The sequence below is a fragment of the Chanodichthys erythropterus genome, chromosome 15 (assembly GCF_024489055.1).
Source record: "Chanodichthys erythropterus isolate Z2021 chromosome 15, ASM2448905v1, whole genome shotgun sequence".
NCBI lineage: Eukaryota > Metazoa > Chordata > Actinopteri > Cypriniformes > Xenocyprididae > Chanodichthys > Chanodichthys erythropterus.
The window spans coordinates 39,056,512-39,073,579 of NC_090235.1; the positions used below are offsets into that span (position 1 = coordinate 39,056,512).

The window sequence follows — 17,068 nt, forward strand, 5'->3', positions numbered from 1 at the left end:
CCAGGTGGTTTGAGCGGCTGTGGGGGTGTAGTGAGCTCTGACAACATCACGGGGGCTGAATCTGACATAAACCCTTTGAGTGTAGGTTTTGCAATTCGTTATCAATAACCCCGGTTGTTCACGGAGTACTATCCCTGACGCTGGTCCAGGTGACGCAACTTCTGGCTGGGGCATGACCCCAAGTATGCAGAGACACAAGGCAGCGAATTTGAGCATCTCCCTGGCAATAGAGCAGAGAAAAGGAACAATTAGCACCGAAGATCATGATTTGGTAGGCTCACCTTCATTAGTTGGCAATGGGTTTTACGACAAACTCTAACGCTTTTGGTGAAGAGTAGTCAATCCTATTTTGGGATCTGAATCAGTTACGGGATTTTCCTGATGAGGGGAAGAGGGAGATGATAGTGAAAGAGGAGAAGGGAACGCATAAGGAAAGAGAAAATAAAACACAAGGAGACACAAGGACACTGAGTTTACTAGAGCAAAATGAGTGTCACATGTGTGAAGCGACTCCTTCCTACTAGAGGTTGTTCCTAGCAGTGCTGTGGAGGAGCATGTGTAAGTGTTGTGTAAAACAAAACCAGAAAAATAAAAGTAAAAACTTTCCCTAAAATGACAAAGTCATTAGTTTGGTGTAGAGTAGGGGATTGTCGGTCTGTGTCAGTGGGTTTGAACCTCCCCCTTTTCCTGTCGGTTGGAACCTTGGTGCCTCTTTATCTGGTTTCGATGGACCCATCGAAGGACAGGCTCGTTGCGGCCTTGTCTGATTTTGATTCGGTAGGCGACAGGTGAGAGCTTGTCCACAATCTCATGTGGCCCTGTCCAGTGAGGTAGGAATTTCTTTGACAGGTGATGGGGAGCTTTCTGCCTTGGCTGGTCAAAGCTGTAGTACCACACTTTGTCGCCGACATTGAGTTCTTGGTAAGAGGCCCTTTTTTCGTAGTAGGCTTTACGACCTTCCGCGCTTCTTTGGAGGTTTTGTTGTGCGAAGGCGAAAGTCGCTCTCAGGTGCTGATGCAACTCTTCCAGATACTGATGAGTGGTGTAGGCGGTGACGAGGTTCATGTCACCAGGTTGGTACAGCAGGTGTAGTGGTGCTCTGTGGTTTGGGTTTGCCGGTTGGAACTGGCAACACACCAGGCATCCTTTTACGTATTCCGTCACATCTTGCTTCATGCCAGGCCAATATGCTACTTGTTTGAGCGTTTCATAGGTGGCCTTGGCACCATGGTGTCCAGCGCATGGTGCATCGTGGGCGTGTGTCAGCATCATCCCCCTTTGGCTCTGAGGAACTACAAGCTTTGGCGCAGTTAGGGGCTCAGGGACATATGTGAGAACGCCGTCCGTGAGATGCAGCATGTGCTTGATAGAGTGAAGGTGGCGGAGATCAGAGGACTTGTATAGGTCGGAGGTGGAAATGGGATGAGTTATCGGGTCGGAAATGTGAGCGGCAATGGTTTGCAGCATGGGATCCGATGCTTGGAGGGTGAGGAGATCATCAGCAGCGAACTGAGGTGAGAGGTCAACATGGGAGGAGGCGGGGGTTTGCGCGCCAATGGCGTGCTGGCGGCGGGTTATGGCTGCAACTGAAGGGTTGGGTGGGAGGGATGGGAATTTCCAAGGCACTCCATGTGATGCACCTGCTTTGGCAAGGGCATCGGTTTGGTCATTGAGATCTTTGTCTTGCCCTGGTTGGCGTGAATGACCGCGGACCTTTTTCCAGTAGATGATCATGTCATGTGTGGTGACAATGGTATCGCATGCTTGGAAAAGTTCCTAATGTTTGACAGGCTTGTTGTTAGCTGTCTTGAATCCATCCAGCTAGATGGCATGTGAAACTTAGACGGGCATAGTTCGAGTCGGTACATATTAGGAGTTCTTTGATGTTATGGGAGGCGGGCAGTTGTAGGGTGATAAGGATGGCTGCTATTTCTGCATATTTTGATGAGTGAGGGCCTAACTTGAACTGTTGTGGTGGGCAAGGATCATTGTTGAGCCAGACCACTCCAGCTCCCACTTTCAAGTTGCCCTGTTGATTGTAGGAACAACCATCGACATATGCTGTTGGCATACCTTCACACACATTCTCCTCGAAGTACCTATAGTTTGTCAGTTGCGGTGGTGCCGGTTCTTTGGCTTCTGCTGAGGTATTCAGCGTGTCTGTTGAACAGCTCTGACAGGCTGCTAGCCCGTCTCCCAGTGAGGATTTGTGGTTTTGGGCATATCTTGCCTCGACGTCTCGTCCTTGGAGCGTCATTAACCATGTAGCTATGCGGGCGTTGGTTACCACGCCATCCCTGATTCGTTGGCTGTTGAGGAAGGTCACTGGTTGGTGACACGTTTCAATGATAACCTTCTGAGCTCCAATGTAGTTGGAGAAACGCTGAATGGCCCATACAGTGCAAAGCAAGGCTTTTTCGCAGTCTGAGTATTTGCATTCTGGGGGAAGCAAGGTTTTGCTGGCATAAGCGACCACCCGTTTGTCTTTGTCGTGGAGCTGGTACAGACCTGCACTGAGGCAATGATTGGAGAATCCAGCTTCCAGATAGAACTCTTTTCCTGGGTCGGGGTAGGCCAGGCATGGGGCGGAGCACAGGCGTTGTTTGAGCTTGCTCATGGCTGTGTCCTGGGCTTCCGACCAAACAAAGGGTTTGTCCTTCTTCAGGAGGGAAGTCAGTGGTCGTGCAATGTCAGCATAATTCTCGATGAACTGTCGTGAGTAGTTGCACACTCCCAGAAAGCTTCGTAGCTCACAGATGTTAGTGGGCGTCTTTATGTTTTGTATTGCTTGTGTACGGCTGGACTGCGGTTCAATGCCGCCTCGTCCGACGAGCAAGCCAACATAATTTACCTTGGTTTTACACCATTGTCCTTTGTGGAGGGCAATTTTCGCTCCTGCTGTTGTCAGCTGGTTCAGGACATGGTCGATTTCTTTGAGGTGGTCTGCCACATTGTTGCTTTTCATAAGGATATCATCAACATAGATGAGGTTGCCTCTGGCTCTGGCGTCGGGGCAAGCTTTGTTCAGAAAGATGTTGAATTCAGCTGGGGAGTTGGCATAGCCGAAGGGGCTCCTTGTGAAGGTGAATTGTTGATTGCCAAAGGTGAATGCCAATTTGTGTTGGTCATCAGGGTGGACAGGGATTGTCCAAAATCCTGAGGCGACGTCCAGTGTGGATAGGATCGTGGAGCCTTTGATTTTGGGAATCTCTTGGTCCAATTGAGTCATAGGCCACCGCGATAAGGGAACTTGCTGGTTTAATTTGTAAGCGGGGATTGTGGCTTCTTGCTCATTGATCATGGAGCATGCATCTGGTATTGTTTGACCAGATCGAAGATTCTTGAGGTTGACTGAAGATGTCAATTGGTGTGACAAGGGAGTCCATATGACGTCATTCACGGTGTCAACGCAGGCGTTGAGACGGACCATGATGTCTGCTCCTATGTAAATGTCATGAGGCAGGTTGGGGACAACCAGGAGGTAGTGAGTCAAGAGTCTGTTGTTCCATTGTATGTCTACAGCACAGACGATCTTGGAGGTAGCCATGGTTGTTGACCAAGGATTGAGAGGGAAGCGGCTATGCTTCGAGATGTGTGGTATGCTCTTATTTGTCTGCTTCAATGTTCTGAAGAGTTTCAGGCTGATAGCTGAGTTTTCAGCCCACAGGGCTAATGCTGCATCAGGCACTGATATGTCTTGGACATTTTATGGCAGTCATGATTCTGAGGGAACCTGAGTCTGAGTCAGATGCTTGCAATGAGCAGAGAAATGGGTCTTGGTTCCTGTTGCTTGGAGTGGAACTGGCTCTTGGTTTTGAACTTGCATCGTCAGTCAGTAGATGGGGGGCGGTGTCTGTGACTTGACACTGTGACTTGACACTCAACTGCTGTTGGAGTTTACTGACTGGAGAGGCAGAGGCTCACGGACTTGCGTCCATATCTTCAGATGTTTGAAGTCTATTAAGGGTTCAAAGCGGTTAAGCAGGTCTTTCCCAATGAGGAGAGGATATGTGTTGAGTGGTGAGACGTATACTGGGTGAACAAGGTTCATTGGTCCCACAGTTAGGTGAATTGGGGCCACATGTTTTAGTTGTAGGCCTGTGTGGGAATATGCTTGGAGGTTTAGCTCACACCTTTGAAGTTTAAAGGTTCCATTAGACCTCTTTGTTCTGCTTTGGACTTCTTCAAGGAGTTCTGTTGACATTAAGGTGATGTCAGCTCCGAGGAGGGCTTCAACCTTGATGTGTTGTTCGATGATAACGGAGAGGTAAAACTTTCTTGCTATACCTTTCTCAATGAGATCACCCAGGAGTTGTGGGACTGGAGTTTGGAATGAGAGAGGTAGGATGTCAGCATTTATTTCGTTTTCTTCGGAGGAGTGGCAGACGACCAAGACAGCACTTTCAGGAACTGGAGTGGTTTCCACAGCAGGCGTTTGTTGGATGCTGCTGTGATCTGACCCATCAGGTGTTGGATCAGTTTCTGACTGTTTTGTGGGATGTTCAGGTGGGACTTCTTGTCCGTTTGGAGTTATGGTGCTTGTGGTTCTCTGGGAGAGAGATGAGGTGCTGTTCTCTGGGGTGTGTTGAGTCAGGTGGTCGCTGCCATCTCGTCCGGCCGCTAGTCAGGATGAATCTGTTTTTTTTTTTCTCTTCCCACTTCCGGTCGTCCTCCTTTCGTTGGAAGAACTCTTTCATCATCATTTTCATCAGCTCTTGAGAGTTGAAACAAGGTGAAGTCTTTTGTTCTGGTATGGATTCATTTTGAGCTCGGTCAGCTTGGAATCTTTGTGAGTTTTTTCGTCGATTCCTTGGGCTGGTTTCTCCAGGGTGTGTTTGTTGTTTTCCCTTGGAGCCTTTTCCTCTGGGGTTTCCAAATGAGCTTGGCTGATTCCAGGTTTTCTCCCAATGACTCTCATGAGGTCTTGATTGGTTCCATGAATTTTCCCAGTGACGTCCAGGTGAGCGTTGTCGTCCACGTGGTCCATCCCAGCGGTTGTCTCTCTGTTTAGGTTGGGTACCAGTGTGGGAGTCCCACTCTCTGTTGGACGAGGATGCATTCCACTCTTTGGGTGTCGGCTTGGCAAGGTCTTGACGCTGGGTGCTCTCTAGGGCCAGCCCTTGACTCTGTGTGTTGAAGTCAAGAACTGTGGTGGTTTTGGTGCCCTTTTCTAAGGTCATCTTCTGTTTGCAGTAAGCTTTGTGCGCCAAGTCTCTTAACTGTTGAGCACTCATTGTGCGTGGACAGGCAAGGACGCCAAGATGGTGGCTCACCCCAGGATGGAGGTTTCTCAGGAAGAGAGTTTTGAAGTTCAATTCCTCCTCCATATTCTGTTCGTTGCAAGACCCGAAGTACGCTAGCCTGAGTCGGCTATAGAAGACTTGAGGAGATTCATGGCGACCTTGTTTTGTTTCCAGGGCAGCCACTAGTCCTTGTTCTGACTCAGGGTCGGCAAACTCTTTAATGAGAGCTTCTCGGAGCAGGTGGTAATCAGTCTTTGTGTGGGCAGGCTGCCGGTCCAGGAAGCTGCGCACTTCAGAGCTGGATGTGGCTCTGAGCAAATAAAGTCTATCTTTGTCAGTGACATTGGGTCTCATCTCCAGATGGAAGTCAATATCTTGCAGATAACTCTGAACATTTGGGCTACCTGGCACATTTGGAGTGAATTTGCCAATGTTTCTAGCAAGCTTGTCAAGGTCTCTGAGGTCCAAGCCATGAGATGATCTGTGGCTGGCTGGAGCAAATTCTTTTAGTTTAGTGGGGAGATAGGATTCTTCGGAGGGAGCTGGTGACTGTTTTGGCACTGCCCCCTTCTGATCATGTGCCAGTCCAGGAACAGGGGAGCCGGTCCTGCTCGGCAAAGGTGAAGTTGGTGTCCGATGTGTTCTTGACGGCTCACAGCGCAATTCATATGCATGCTTGAGTTCCTCTTTAATACTGTCGGACTCTTCTTTGATGTAGTCAAGCTGACGTGTTAGGCGGCTGACCTCATTTCTTGACTCATTCAGGTGAGTTTCGAGAGCTTTAATTCGGCTGTTCTTGTCTCTGAAGTCAGCCTTTGCTTTTTCCAGTAGCTGTTCTGCGTACTGTAGCTTGTCGGAGAGATCAGCGTAGTCTGTTCTTCCTCGTTCCATTTCTTGCGTAGTAGCTGCTAGGGTCTCTTTTAGCCTGTTGATCTCCTCTTTTGCGCCTTGTTCCACTTCATCAGGCCCTTCTTGTCGTTCCTGAGCCTCCAGCTCCAGCTGTTCGATGCGTCGTTGTGCGCGTGTCAGCTCCTGCTGGCGATGGGCAGCTTGCCTGTCGCTCAGTTTGAGGGTGGCGATGAGTGTGTGGCTTAAGGAGCCGGTGATCTTGGCTAGTTCTTTGTGGCTGTAGCTCTGGCTTGGGTCTTGTTTCATGAGGCCTGTTATGTTGTCATCCAGCTGGTCCTGTGTCTGATGCTTTAGTGTTTCAGCGACCTTAGGTAGGAGGCTGTCTGTTACAACACTTAGCCAGGTCTCCAGGTCCTCCCAGTGTCCAGCAGGGTCTGTTGTGCGAGACATGTTTTGGCACTGCGAGGGAGATCTAACTGACACAGACCTTGAAGAAAAGAACAAAACAAAACACAACGAAACAAAACAACAAGCAGGGCAAATCAAAGGTGTAAGGGTGCAATGTCAAGTGTGGGCTAATGGGAATGAGTAATGAGTGTGTAAATGTGCAGGTAAGACTGGTTCTCGACTGTGGTCCTCTCGTGGATGTGCTTCTAACTCGGAGTCTCTGCGAAAAGAATCAGTAAGCACACACAGGTAGCACAGCTAGAGAAGAGCAGAAGAAAAGAAAAGCACGAAACAAACAGAATAGCATTCAGCGAAGAGCAGAATAATAATGGGGTGCTTCCAGTTTCCCTATAAAATGAAGTTTTGTCTTTAACACTGTTTGCAGAATGAGTTTTGTAAAATTTAATTTAGAAGGATGGTTCTAGACAGGGGTTTTGAAAAAGGATTTCAAGGTACCAGGACTGTGATTGTTATTAAAATTCCCTTCGGGGTGAAAGAAAAACAATAACAATGACAGTATTGGTTTCTCAGCTAGTAGGATTGACAACCATGCACCACAAAGTGTTTCTAGATGCGCGATCGGGGTTTATGGACGCCTACCAGTCTCCTTGTCGACCTGCTTGAGCCTAGGCTAAGTAGGATAACAGGATGAGGAGGGAAGGTAAAGTGAGTGTCATACTATTTTAAAAGAAGTGTTCCGTTTCCCAAATATTTGTCAAATATTTCTCAAACACTCTGCTTTTATGACTTTCACAGGTACAATTCCAAAAACCAGCAGCAGTAGTCAAACCAAAGAGGACAGCTGAGAGAGAGAGAGAGAGAGAGAGAGAGAGAGAAGAAGAGAGTGAAGTTTTGCTCCCAGTCGCTACACCTAGGGGGTTGGCTTACTGCGCTAGCAGAAGTCAACTGACCCAAGTATTGAGGGAGACCCCAAAATGTTCCTTTGAATAAATGAATTAAATCAAAGACTAAGGGAGTAAAAGTCTGAGAATACACTTTATTTTAAGTAAGATTTTGAATTCAAATTTGGAAATTATAGTTGTGAATGAAAATTGTAATGGGTTCAGCCTTAAACATTGAGAGCAATTATAATCAAATTAATCAATCAAGTATCATCTGAATTAGGGAAGCCCAAATCCTAATTAATGACTAATGAAATTAAAATTTCAAAGAAATAATGATTAGTTAATGACTAAAATTGCCAGATGTTTGTAAGCAACTACCATTAAATTAATCCACAAATATCCATACCATATGAAAGCTAAACTGAAATTGATTATGAACTTGATTTTCAATTAACATTGAAATCGAATTAAAGTTTCCAATCAAAAATTCATATTCCCAGATGTCATTAAATTCAGTAAGAGCAGTTACAAATAACAGGAAATGACATTAAAATAATCAGGACGATTGCTAATTATAAAACAAAACCGTGTTTAACTGACAAGAGTAAATTTAGGAGAGAGACAACTCTTCAACAAATGAGATTAACAAAACAGGTTTATTAATTTAACATTTGTCACGTTCTCTCAAATGGGAGGAGATGAGAAAAGATAAGATGTGTAAGTTAGAGAGAGAGAGGGGTGAAAGCACTAGAGTGAATTAAAGTTCAGTAAGAAAGAAGTCATTCCAACATTGCAACATTGCATTCAGACCCCAAAATGCTATGCTAGCCACTAGCCCTTTAGCAATGCTACTAGCTTTACATAGACTGTAATGCAACCGCGCTAGTTTTAGCTAGCTCAGCTTATGCTAGGCTTTGTTTACACACAGTTAAATATGGCGCTGGCAGTCTGCGCATGCGCACTTAAAGGTTGTCCCGGAAAATGTTTCTTAAGGCTTCCGGGTTACAGCTGTCACTGTCGTGGTGACTAACGCACAACAAAGAATACACTTGTTCTTTACTCTTTGCACACAGATAACAAACAACAAAAGCACAATAATTATTGAACTGACAGCGCAGTTCATTCACAATGAACCATTCAGCTTCTCGCGTTTCAGAGCTGAACAACCCCCTCAAGTTAGAGTGAGGCACATTAATCCACAGATTTTTCTGCAATTAATAATTAACGTTACTGAGATCTCGGCGATCTGAATTCGTGTCAGTTTCTGGACATGCAACAACATGCAAGATTTACTGCAACAATACTTGATCAAGAATTTTAAAAATAATCCCATTCAAATCAAACTCAGACGCGTGGTGTTTAGAGTATTAATATCTCATCTCACGAATGAGCGGATATAGGCGGCAGGTAGGTAGGTACTCTCTAATGTAACCATGCAGGGATTTTAGCTTAGTTGAAATAACATTGGAACACGCAATATTATCCACTAGCTACAAGGCCTTAAGAACAAAAGCAAGGAACACGCTTACTCTGTCCTGGTGCTCTCTAAGGCGACTTTCCTTTTGTCTTGGCAGGCAATCTTAGATTCATTTACTGCAGTTTTAACAACAACAACAAAACGTACAGACAAACAACTCGAGTTCAGATTTCATTCATCCACCGCGCCTAATGTGCAATCATTGTAATGACAATCAAAAAGCCTCGTTTCTGTTTCTAATCTATTTTCCGGATCAATAGAAAAGACACAATCACACAAGTTACTTGTTTTGTGTACAAATTAGATTAAACTGCACGAATTTTCTCCACCATTACTGTAAGTACCCTTAGCCTTACGTCATTTATTAGCTCAATTTAATTGTTAAAGGGAATAAGAATTGAATCAACTGTAAATGATTCACTGTAAATGATTCAGAATTAATATTTAACACTTCACCAATTATTCGTCCAGCGAAAATTGAGGTTAGAGTATTTTACCAATTCTGGATAAAATATTATTCTGTGGCCAACAGTAACAATATTTTATTATGATTATTATTATAATTATTATATTATTATAAGCAAGAGGTAACTTGATCTTAAGTTTAAGGCAGTAATTTGACACACAATACAAGAAACACTATATGTGAAAATCAAAACAAGATTTATTGACTACTTCTAACGATTACAGGAAACTAAGGCTAAACACACACACACACACACACACACACATACATACATGCACACACATTCGCGGAGTTGATGAGTTATGAAAAGTCCCAAGTTCAGTGCTAACTCATAACCTGAGGAAAATCACAAAAGCAGAGCTTTGGCTTGATTCTTTAGGTTTAAAGGAGTTTCACCAGTTTCCAGCAAGAGAGAGAGAAGTTTGCTTGTACCTGCGTTTGCTCTGACAGCTGAGGTAATCGGGTTGTTCCGTGACTCATGTACAGCGGAGTCCCGCGTTCTGGATTGGCTGTCTTTCAGGTGACGTCTTCTCGGGAAAGTCCTGTGGGTTGCGCGGAAGCTTTGAAGGATGCTGCTGGCTGGTGAAGCTGTTCTGATCTGAGCGTCTGGCTTGAGCGGCTCTCTTCTTGGGAGACTTTGGTCAGATATTTCACCGAGGGTTGTGGAGTCTGAATGTGACGGCTGTTGATCAGCGGCGTGGCTCGTAGTTGAAATCGGCGGCTGTTAGATGGAAAATCAGCCCCGATAAAGGATCTTCTCAACTTCTTCTGTTCAGCATGACCCAAGCAACTTTTCAGCCGTGGTCACAGTATTTCTGACCGACTTCTGACTTCCAGCTTCTGACTCTGACTTTACTTCATATTTCTCAACTGCCTTGACTGTCAGCTTGTTCGGACAGCATAGTTTTAAAGGAGCAATTCTGGCTCCATCCTTCAGATGCGATCCTCCAATGAGACGTTGCTACGGAGATTAGACACGCCTCGTCTATTGTCTATTGATCACATCGCGTGATATCTGCAGGACATTCTCTTGTTTTATTAACAACTTTATAAAGTTTCTTAATATTTTCCTGATACTGAATTTCAATGTTTCATTCACACAGAATTACAGAGAATTATAAATTCTGCATTTAGAGCTCAAACACGACACACTTCTTCCACACATATTACTAGACTGACCTAATTAAAACAATGATTATAAGAGAAAGAAGATGCATACAGGACTATAAACATATAAAGCATTGACTCCAACATATTAGTAATCACATCATAGCAAATGTTATTCTGGATATAGTTAATACTTTAAGTAATCGACAATTGTCCCTTTTGAGATTCAAGATTGAGTCCTAAGCATAGTTTAACTTTGACCGGAGTCATGGGTGACCGGGTCACGATGGACGGCCACACAAGGGAGGTATTGATAGGACAGATTTGTCTTTAAATCCGTTGATGGGTGTTTTCCTGTTCCGTTCGATAATACAAGAGGGTTTTGTGAGAGAATCAATAGATTTAATGTGATCAGACCCACGTGATGGGTTCTGATTAGTTTATTGCTGATGAGCAAAGAAGTCCTTTAGACAGAGTCCTTTGTTAAAAGAAGTCACGTCATCATTCCTGTAAAAGCTAGGTTTTCCCTGTCAGGAAATGGATCTTTTGGACCAAATGAAGCTTTGTTCAATCATGCCTCTGGCTGATAAAGCCATTTGGTAACGTCTGTCGAACGGGTCCCTACAATGGTTTTCTTACTAATTATTAAATATAGGCAATTGGTTGATGAAACATTGATTGAAATTAAGATACAATTTCTACAAAACAAAATTCACTTTAAAGAAAGACTAAACTTAATGAAGTGGTCAAACTTATGTCTAACCCGCTGCATGTCTCCCGACATTGCGCATCCGTCATGCTATTCACATTTCATAATCAACATAGGTGACGCGTTCTGATGGATTTTTTCCTCATGACAGAAACAACTTAAAACAGGCCTTTCATCATTTTTGGTGATATCACAGATTAGTGCAAGGCTACAAATGGTATACTTTTATTTGTGTATGCTCACAATAACAACAAAACCTTGTACTTTTGTAAAATAAAATAATTAAAAAACATGGTGCGCTTTCAGCTGTTTCTCTGCGAGATTCTTTCTGAAACGTCTCAAACATTAATTTAAACTCTGCGAATAACTGTACCTAAAAGAAAGAAACATCTCCATTTGATAAGAAATTTGTAGGTCTGTGTTAAATAAGAGGCAATCTATCCAATGGAATGTGTTGTTTCTGAAATCATGGCCAGTGCTCGTTGCGGCTGTTATCCGTTCTCTTGACACTCCTCTGGTTTTAATGAGTAAATTAGCCTAAATATTTATTCCTGCTGGTATTTTAGTCTGCGATATCAAAATCACTAAACATTATATAGGCCTATCATATAGGCTATAATATTATTCGATAATAACATCAAATAAATCAATGCAATGATAATTCACCACATGATTCACTGTTAAATCAGTTTTTGTAAACTGTGGGGCAGATGGACTCAGGTGCACAACAAATTTTAACATATGACATCACTGCTTGTGGGAGGGGCCCCATCTCATTATTTGCGGGGGGGCCTCACAGACTTGCGGTACGCCACTGCATAGAGATGATCACTTCCATTTGGAACTTGCCCCACGAACCATTCGGTATGAATACGTGTACCGTTTCACCCCTAATCTAATATGATAAAACAGCGCTGTGTTACCAGAAAGACTCAGAGGGCAGGTGAACATTTGCTTGGTATTTATTCCATAATGCATTAACAGATGGTGGTGAGCGACAATGATTCATGTTTAGTTGTATAAGTGTTTTGGCGTAGGCCCAGTCCTTATTCCGAATCCTGGGGGAATTCGGCTGATCCTGCCTGAAGATGAAGGCAGGGGCAGAGCCTATCCCCGATGGATGGACAGGGCCAACCTGTTGGTGGTGGAGAGGATGGAGGGGAACGTCAGGGTCATCAACTGTGAATGTGAAACAGAGAGTTCAGTGCTTATATACTCAAGGTGTAAAGCAGTGATTGGCCAGACCTATGAGTATGAATGAATGATGTGGCATTAGAGTCTTCCTGGTAGAACATACGCTAAAGCTTTATTTTCTATCAGAAAGACTCAGAGGGCAGATGAACATTTGCTTGGTATTTATTCCATAATGTATTAACAGATGGTAGTGAGCAACAATGATTCATGTTTAGTTAAATAAGTGTTTTGGCGTAGGCCCAGTCCTTATTCCAAATCCTGGGGGAATGAAGACATTCGATTGTTACCCACCAGTTGAGGCTTTTCTTAACTTGAATTCCTAAAAAGAACAATGAAAATTAGTAGTACATTTTATGACAAAAAGGCATAAATAGTAAATATTTATCAACAAATGACTGTATAAGCTATGGGCATGAGAGGCCATGTTAGGCTTTTCAACATGGAAAAACCACGAAGGACATATACATATGAAAGGCAGCGATAGGTCGGGTTACATAAGACAACAATAGTCAGTCGTACCTGATGGCCCCGATAGGCCATGTGATAAGCGATTGACTGTAAAAGCTATGGACATGAGAGGTTACGTTATGCCAGTTAACACAGAAAGACCACGTAGGTCATGTTGCATGAAAGGCTACAGTAGCCTGTGCTATGCAAGGGCCACAATAGGCGTTGCTATGCAAAGGGCTGTGATGGGCAGTGCTATGTGAAGAGCTGTAATGGCCCGTGCTATGCAGAGGGCCACGATACGCCAGTTGTGAGAATGAAAGGCCATGTCGGCCGATTATGTGAAAGGCCAGCTAACAATAGTAGTCATTCTTAACTGATGGCCGCTATAAGCCATGCTATGCGAAGGTCACGATAGGCTGTGCTATGCCAGATGTGTAAATTGAACAATGAAAGGCCATGATGGGCCAATTGTGTGGTGGGCCACTAAAGGCAAGGTTACATAAAATAATAATAGTCAGTCTTACCTCAATAAGCCGTACTATGCGAATGGTCCCGATAGGTTTTGCCAATGGTCCCGATAGGCCATGCTATGCAAATGGTCCTGATAGGCCGTACTATGTGAATGGTCCCAATATTCCGTACTATGTGAATGGTCCCGATATCCATACTATATGAAGGGCCACGATATGCCAGTTCTGAAAATAAAACGATGAAAGACCATGATAGGCTAATTACGTGAAAGGTTGTGTTATGTGAAAGGCATCGATAGGCCATGTAAAAAGAAGGATCCTGGTAGGCTGTGTTATGCAAAGGACCCCGGTAGGCCATATTATGTGAAGGACCATGATAGGCATCATTATATAGAGGCCACGATAGGCTGCATTATATGAAGGGCCGCAGTAGGCCACATTATGCAAAAGCCACGTTATGCGAAGGCCACAAAAGGCAAACGCTGCTTTGTGCGAAGGGCCGCAAAAGGCAAAATTCAGTAAAGGCTATGACTGTCTGTGAAATATGAAAGCCATGAAATACCGTGACAGGCCATTTTAAAGAAGATAAGTATTTGAAAGACAAAGACGAAGATTGATAAGCTTTGGCATACAATACCTTTGCAGAGGGATAAGAACGCTTTTACTTGATAATGCTTTACTAGCTAATTAAAGATTTTGAAAACCTTTGCAAAATAATAACGAAATGAGCATCGTCGTTCGATACCTTAGTGAAGAGATAAGGCTTACTCAGAGAACCATGCAAAGGGGATGGGGGCACAATAAAGCACAAATTAAATGCTTAACCAAGCACAGAGTACTGTAGGCAGAGAAACTTTGATGTTCAATGTGCAGTGTGCTGTTATGAACACAAATCACAGTGACAGTGATGTTCCACATCTACTGCACCATTTTAAAATATTAGACTATGCAATAAGGCGGTTGTTCTGGGTGGTTGCTATGATAGATAGATGTAAACAATCCCAACGTGCACGAGAAGCACATGGCGGAACCAGTGAAGGAGACGAGCTGAATGAAAGTGCGCGTTCACTCTCTGACAGCAGAGGGCGCTGATGGAACAAGTTTTTAAAATGCTTCAAACAGCCATTCATTTTTTTTGTAATCTTAGTGTTGTTCATCACAGCACCAAATACTGAATACTTAAAAGGATATTTATTTTCAAACCTAAACATTTTTATATTTTAATCTGGACTACAACATGCCCTAATGATTAGGAATGTTCTGATTATTTGTTATTGTTCAGTAAAACTTTGAAAACATACAGCTTCATTAGTTAACATGTTAATTCATTATCACTAAACTGACAATAAAAATACTTATAAAGTATTAATTATTATTAATTAATGTTAATTTCTTAGTTACTATTTAATAACATTACTAAAAAAAAAACTTACTTAATGGACCTGAGATAAAACTAACAATGATCAGTTGTGTTTCTAAACTAACTGCTGGCTAACAGGTTAACAAAAAATAACACTTTCTGTAACAAATGTAGCTATTGCTCAATCTTAGTTAATGCATTAAATAGAGTAAAGTGTTATCTGTTGTTCTTTATAGCCTAATTCTTTTGCATTTTAATCTGTTTGAAAATTTCAGAGTTGTTTTGTTTTATTACAAAAAGAGTTCTTAAATCTGTTAAACTATGACAAAAATGGTTTTGCAACTTATTTTAACATCGTGATAATACCGTATACCGCGATAAAAGCTTCATCAATTAATCGCAACATGAAAATTTGATACCGTCACATGCCTAATAGATAGATAGATAGAAATAATCAGATGATAGATAGATAGATAGATAGAAATAGTCAGATGATTGATGGATAGATAGATAGATAGATAGATATATAGATAGATAAAAATAAATAGTCAGATGTCATTTGTCCATTTCTATCTATCTATCTATCTATCTATCTATCTATCTATCTATCTATCTATCTATCTATCTATCTATCTATCTATCTATCTATCTATCTATCTATCTATCTATCTATCTATCTATCTCATAGCAACCACCTAGAACACCATAGCAATCACCTAGCAACCACATAAATCACCCTGGAAACATCCTAGCAACCAGCCCGAGTACCCTAGCAACCGCATAACAACACCTTACCAACCACCCAAGTACCTTAGCAATCGCATAGCAACACCTTAGTAACCCCCCGAGTACCCTAGCAACCACATAGCAACACCTGATACAATGGTGGTAGGCCATCACTGACAACGATGAGATGGCCTACAGAGAGGAGGTGCACACTCCAACAAAATGGTGCCAGGAGAACCATCTCTCACTCAAAATTGACAATACCAAGGACAGAACAAAGAGCAGGGTAGATGTGGCCTACTGATTAGAGAGTTGGACTTGTTACCCGAAGGTCCTGGGTTTGAGCCTGGATCCAGCAGCCCTTAATTGACAGCGCTACTTTATTCAAATCACTATCCCTAAGTCTTAGAAAATGTAATAGCAGTGCTTGAACTACCAATAACACCACTAATAACATGAACAGTTTAGCGTAGTTTTTGGTGCTGCTGTTGTGTGCAATGTTTCATGCATATTGTTATTTGCCCTTCTCTGATGAATACCGTTTTCTTGCATTTTGTAAGTGTGACTCTTCATTGTGTGTGTCTTCCTCAGCCTCTGCTGCTCCAAACCACTCTGGGACAACTCCGATATCACAAAGAACAAGGTGGGCCAAAGCACCTTTCGTTGTGTAGACCACCAGGCAAAATTTTTACTGCATTCATTCTGCTCTGTTTTTCTTCTTTTGTGTCATTCTTCTTTTGACTATATTCTGTTTCTCTGTCAGATATCAGTGAGTCTGTGGATGACAAAAGAATGTTTGAGGTCTAATATACAGCAGTATGTCAGGTAATGTCATACAATTCTAAAACACGCTACACACTTTGGCTCTGTTCCAAAATCTATACATTCTGCATAGACAGCTTCCTTCTAGGCAGCATCCCGTGAATTTTAATATTATATATATATATATATCTATATATATATTTATATATATATATATATATATATATATATATATATATATGTGTGTGTGTGTGTGTGTTTGTTTGTTTGTTTATTTTAATCCGGAGCAATCTGGATTGATGTTCCACCATCTTTATTTCTCTGTTACATTTTGTATGTATACACTATGTTCTGGGTTAGTTTGAACCAGAACACATTCCATTCCATTTAATTTATTAAAGAATTAAGAAGTGATATTGGGTAAACTTTTTTATATCTACTGTACATATAAACAGTTTTGTGTTTTTAATTTTCACTACTTCCAGTATCACTTCAAAATCTTTGTGCTTTTTACAAGCTTTTTAAATTATTTTAATTTTGCACTCCCCAACAAAATCACTCTCATTCTGGGATGATTGATTCTTTCCAAATATAGCTATTCAAGTCATCTGGTTAAATTTCATGTATTTCTTCATATAGCAATATACATCTCAGAAAAAGTAAATATTGCTGTGTTTTTCCAATAATGTGTAAACTAAATTAATATTGGGGATAACAATAGGGGAAATAATTAACAATTAGAACAAATATTAAAACAAATATTTCAGTTATAATTGTGCAGCCAAATGAAAAACAGAGACAGGACTTGATCATTTCCATTAGAGTTTGGGTTAGCATGTTGCTAATGACTTGATTTTCCAACACAAATTTGGGGGTAATATTTTTGATTACATTCACTATTGAATGAAATGTTTTCATCATAAAGGATTCTGGGATTGCCTTCTCCACGAAGAATAAATACAA

At 42.2% G+C, this 17,068-nt stretch overlaps 2 protein-coding genes across 7 annotated transcripts in view; one reads left to right on the forward strand and one right to left on the reverse strand.

Moving 5' to 3' along the window:
* thrb (thyroid hormone receptor beta) overlaps window positions 1-17,068 on the forward strand; it is a 384,429-nt gene that overhangs the window by 260,304 nt on the left and 107,057 nt on the right. For all 6 annotated transcript variants that reach the window (XM_067361444.1, XM_067361443.1, XM_067361442.1 and 3 more), the window contains 2 exons: window positions 15,935-15,986; window positions 16,107-16,168. In XM_067361444.1, the coding sequence (XP_067217545.1) occupies window positions 16,162-16,168 (7 nt within the window). In that variant the 5' untranslated portion in view covers window positions 15,935-15,986; window positions 16,107-16,161. The remainder of the gene's footprint in view (window positions 1-15,934; window positions 15,987-16,106; window positions 16,169-17,068) is intronic.
* LOC137037187 (ELKS/Rab6-interacting/CAST family member 1-like) lies at window positions 4,503-6,542 on the reverse strand. The gene is made up of 2 exons (XM_067410996.1): window positions 5,905-6,542; window positions 4,503-5,850 (listed from the first exon to the last, which is right to left on the reverse strand). The coding sequence occupies exons 1-2, from the start codon at window positions 6,540-6,542 to the stop codon at window positions 4,503-4,505; spliced, it is 1,986 nt and encodes a 661-aa protein (XP_067267097.1).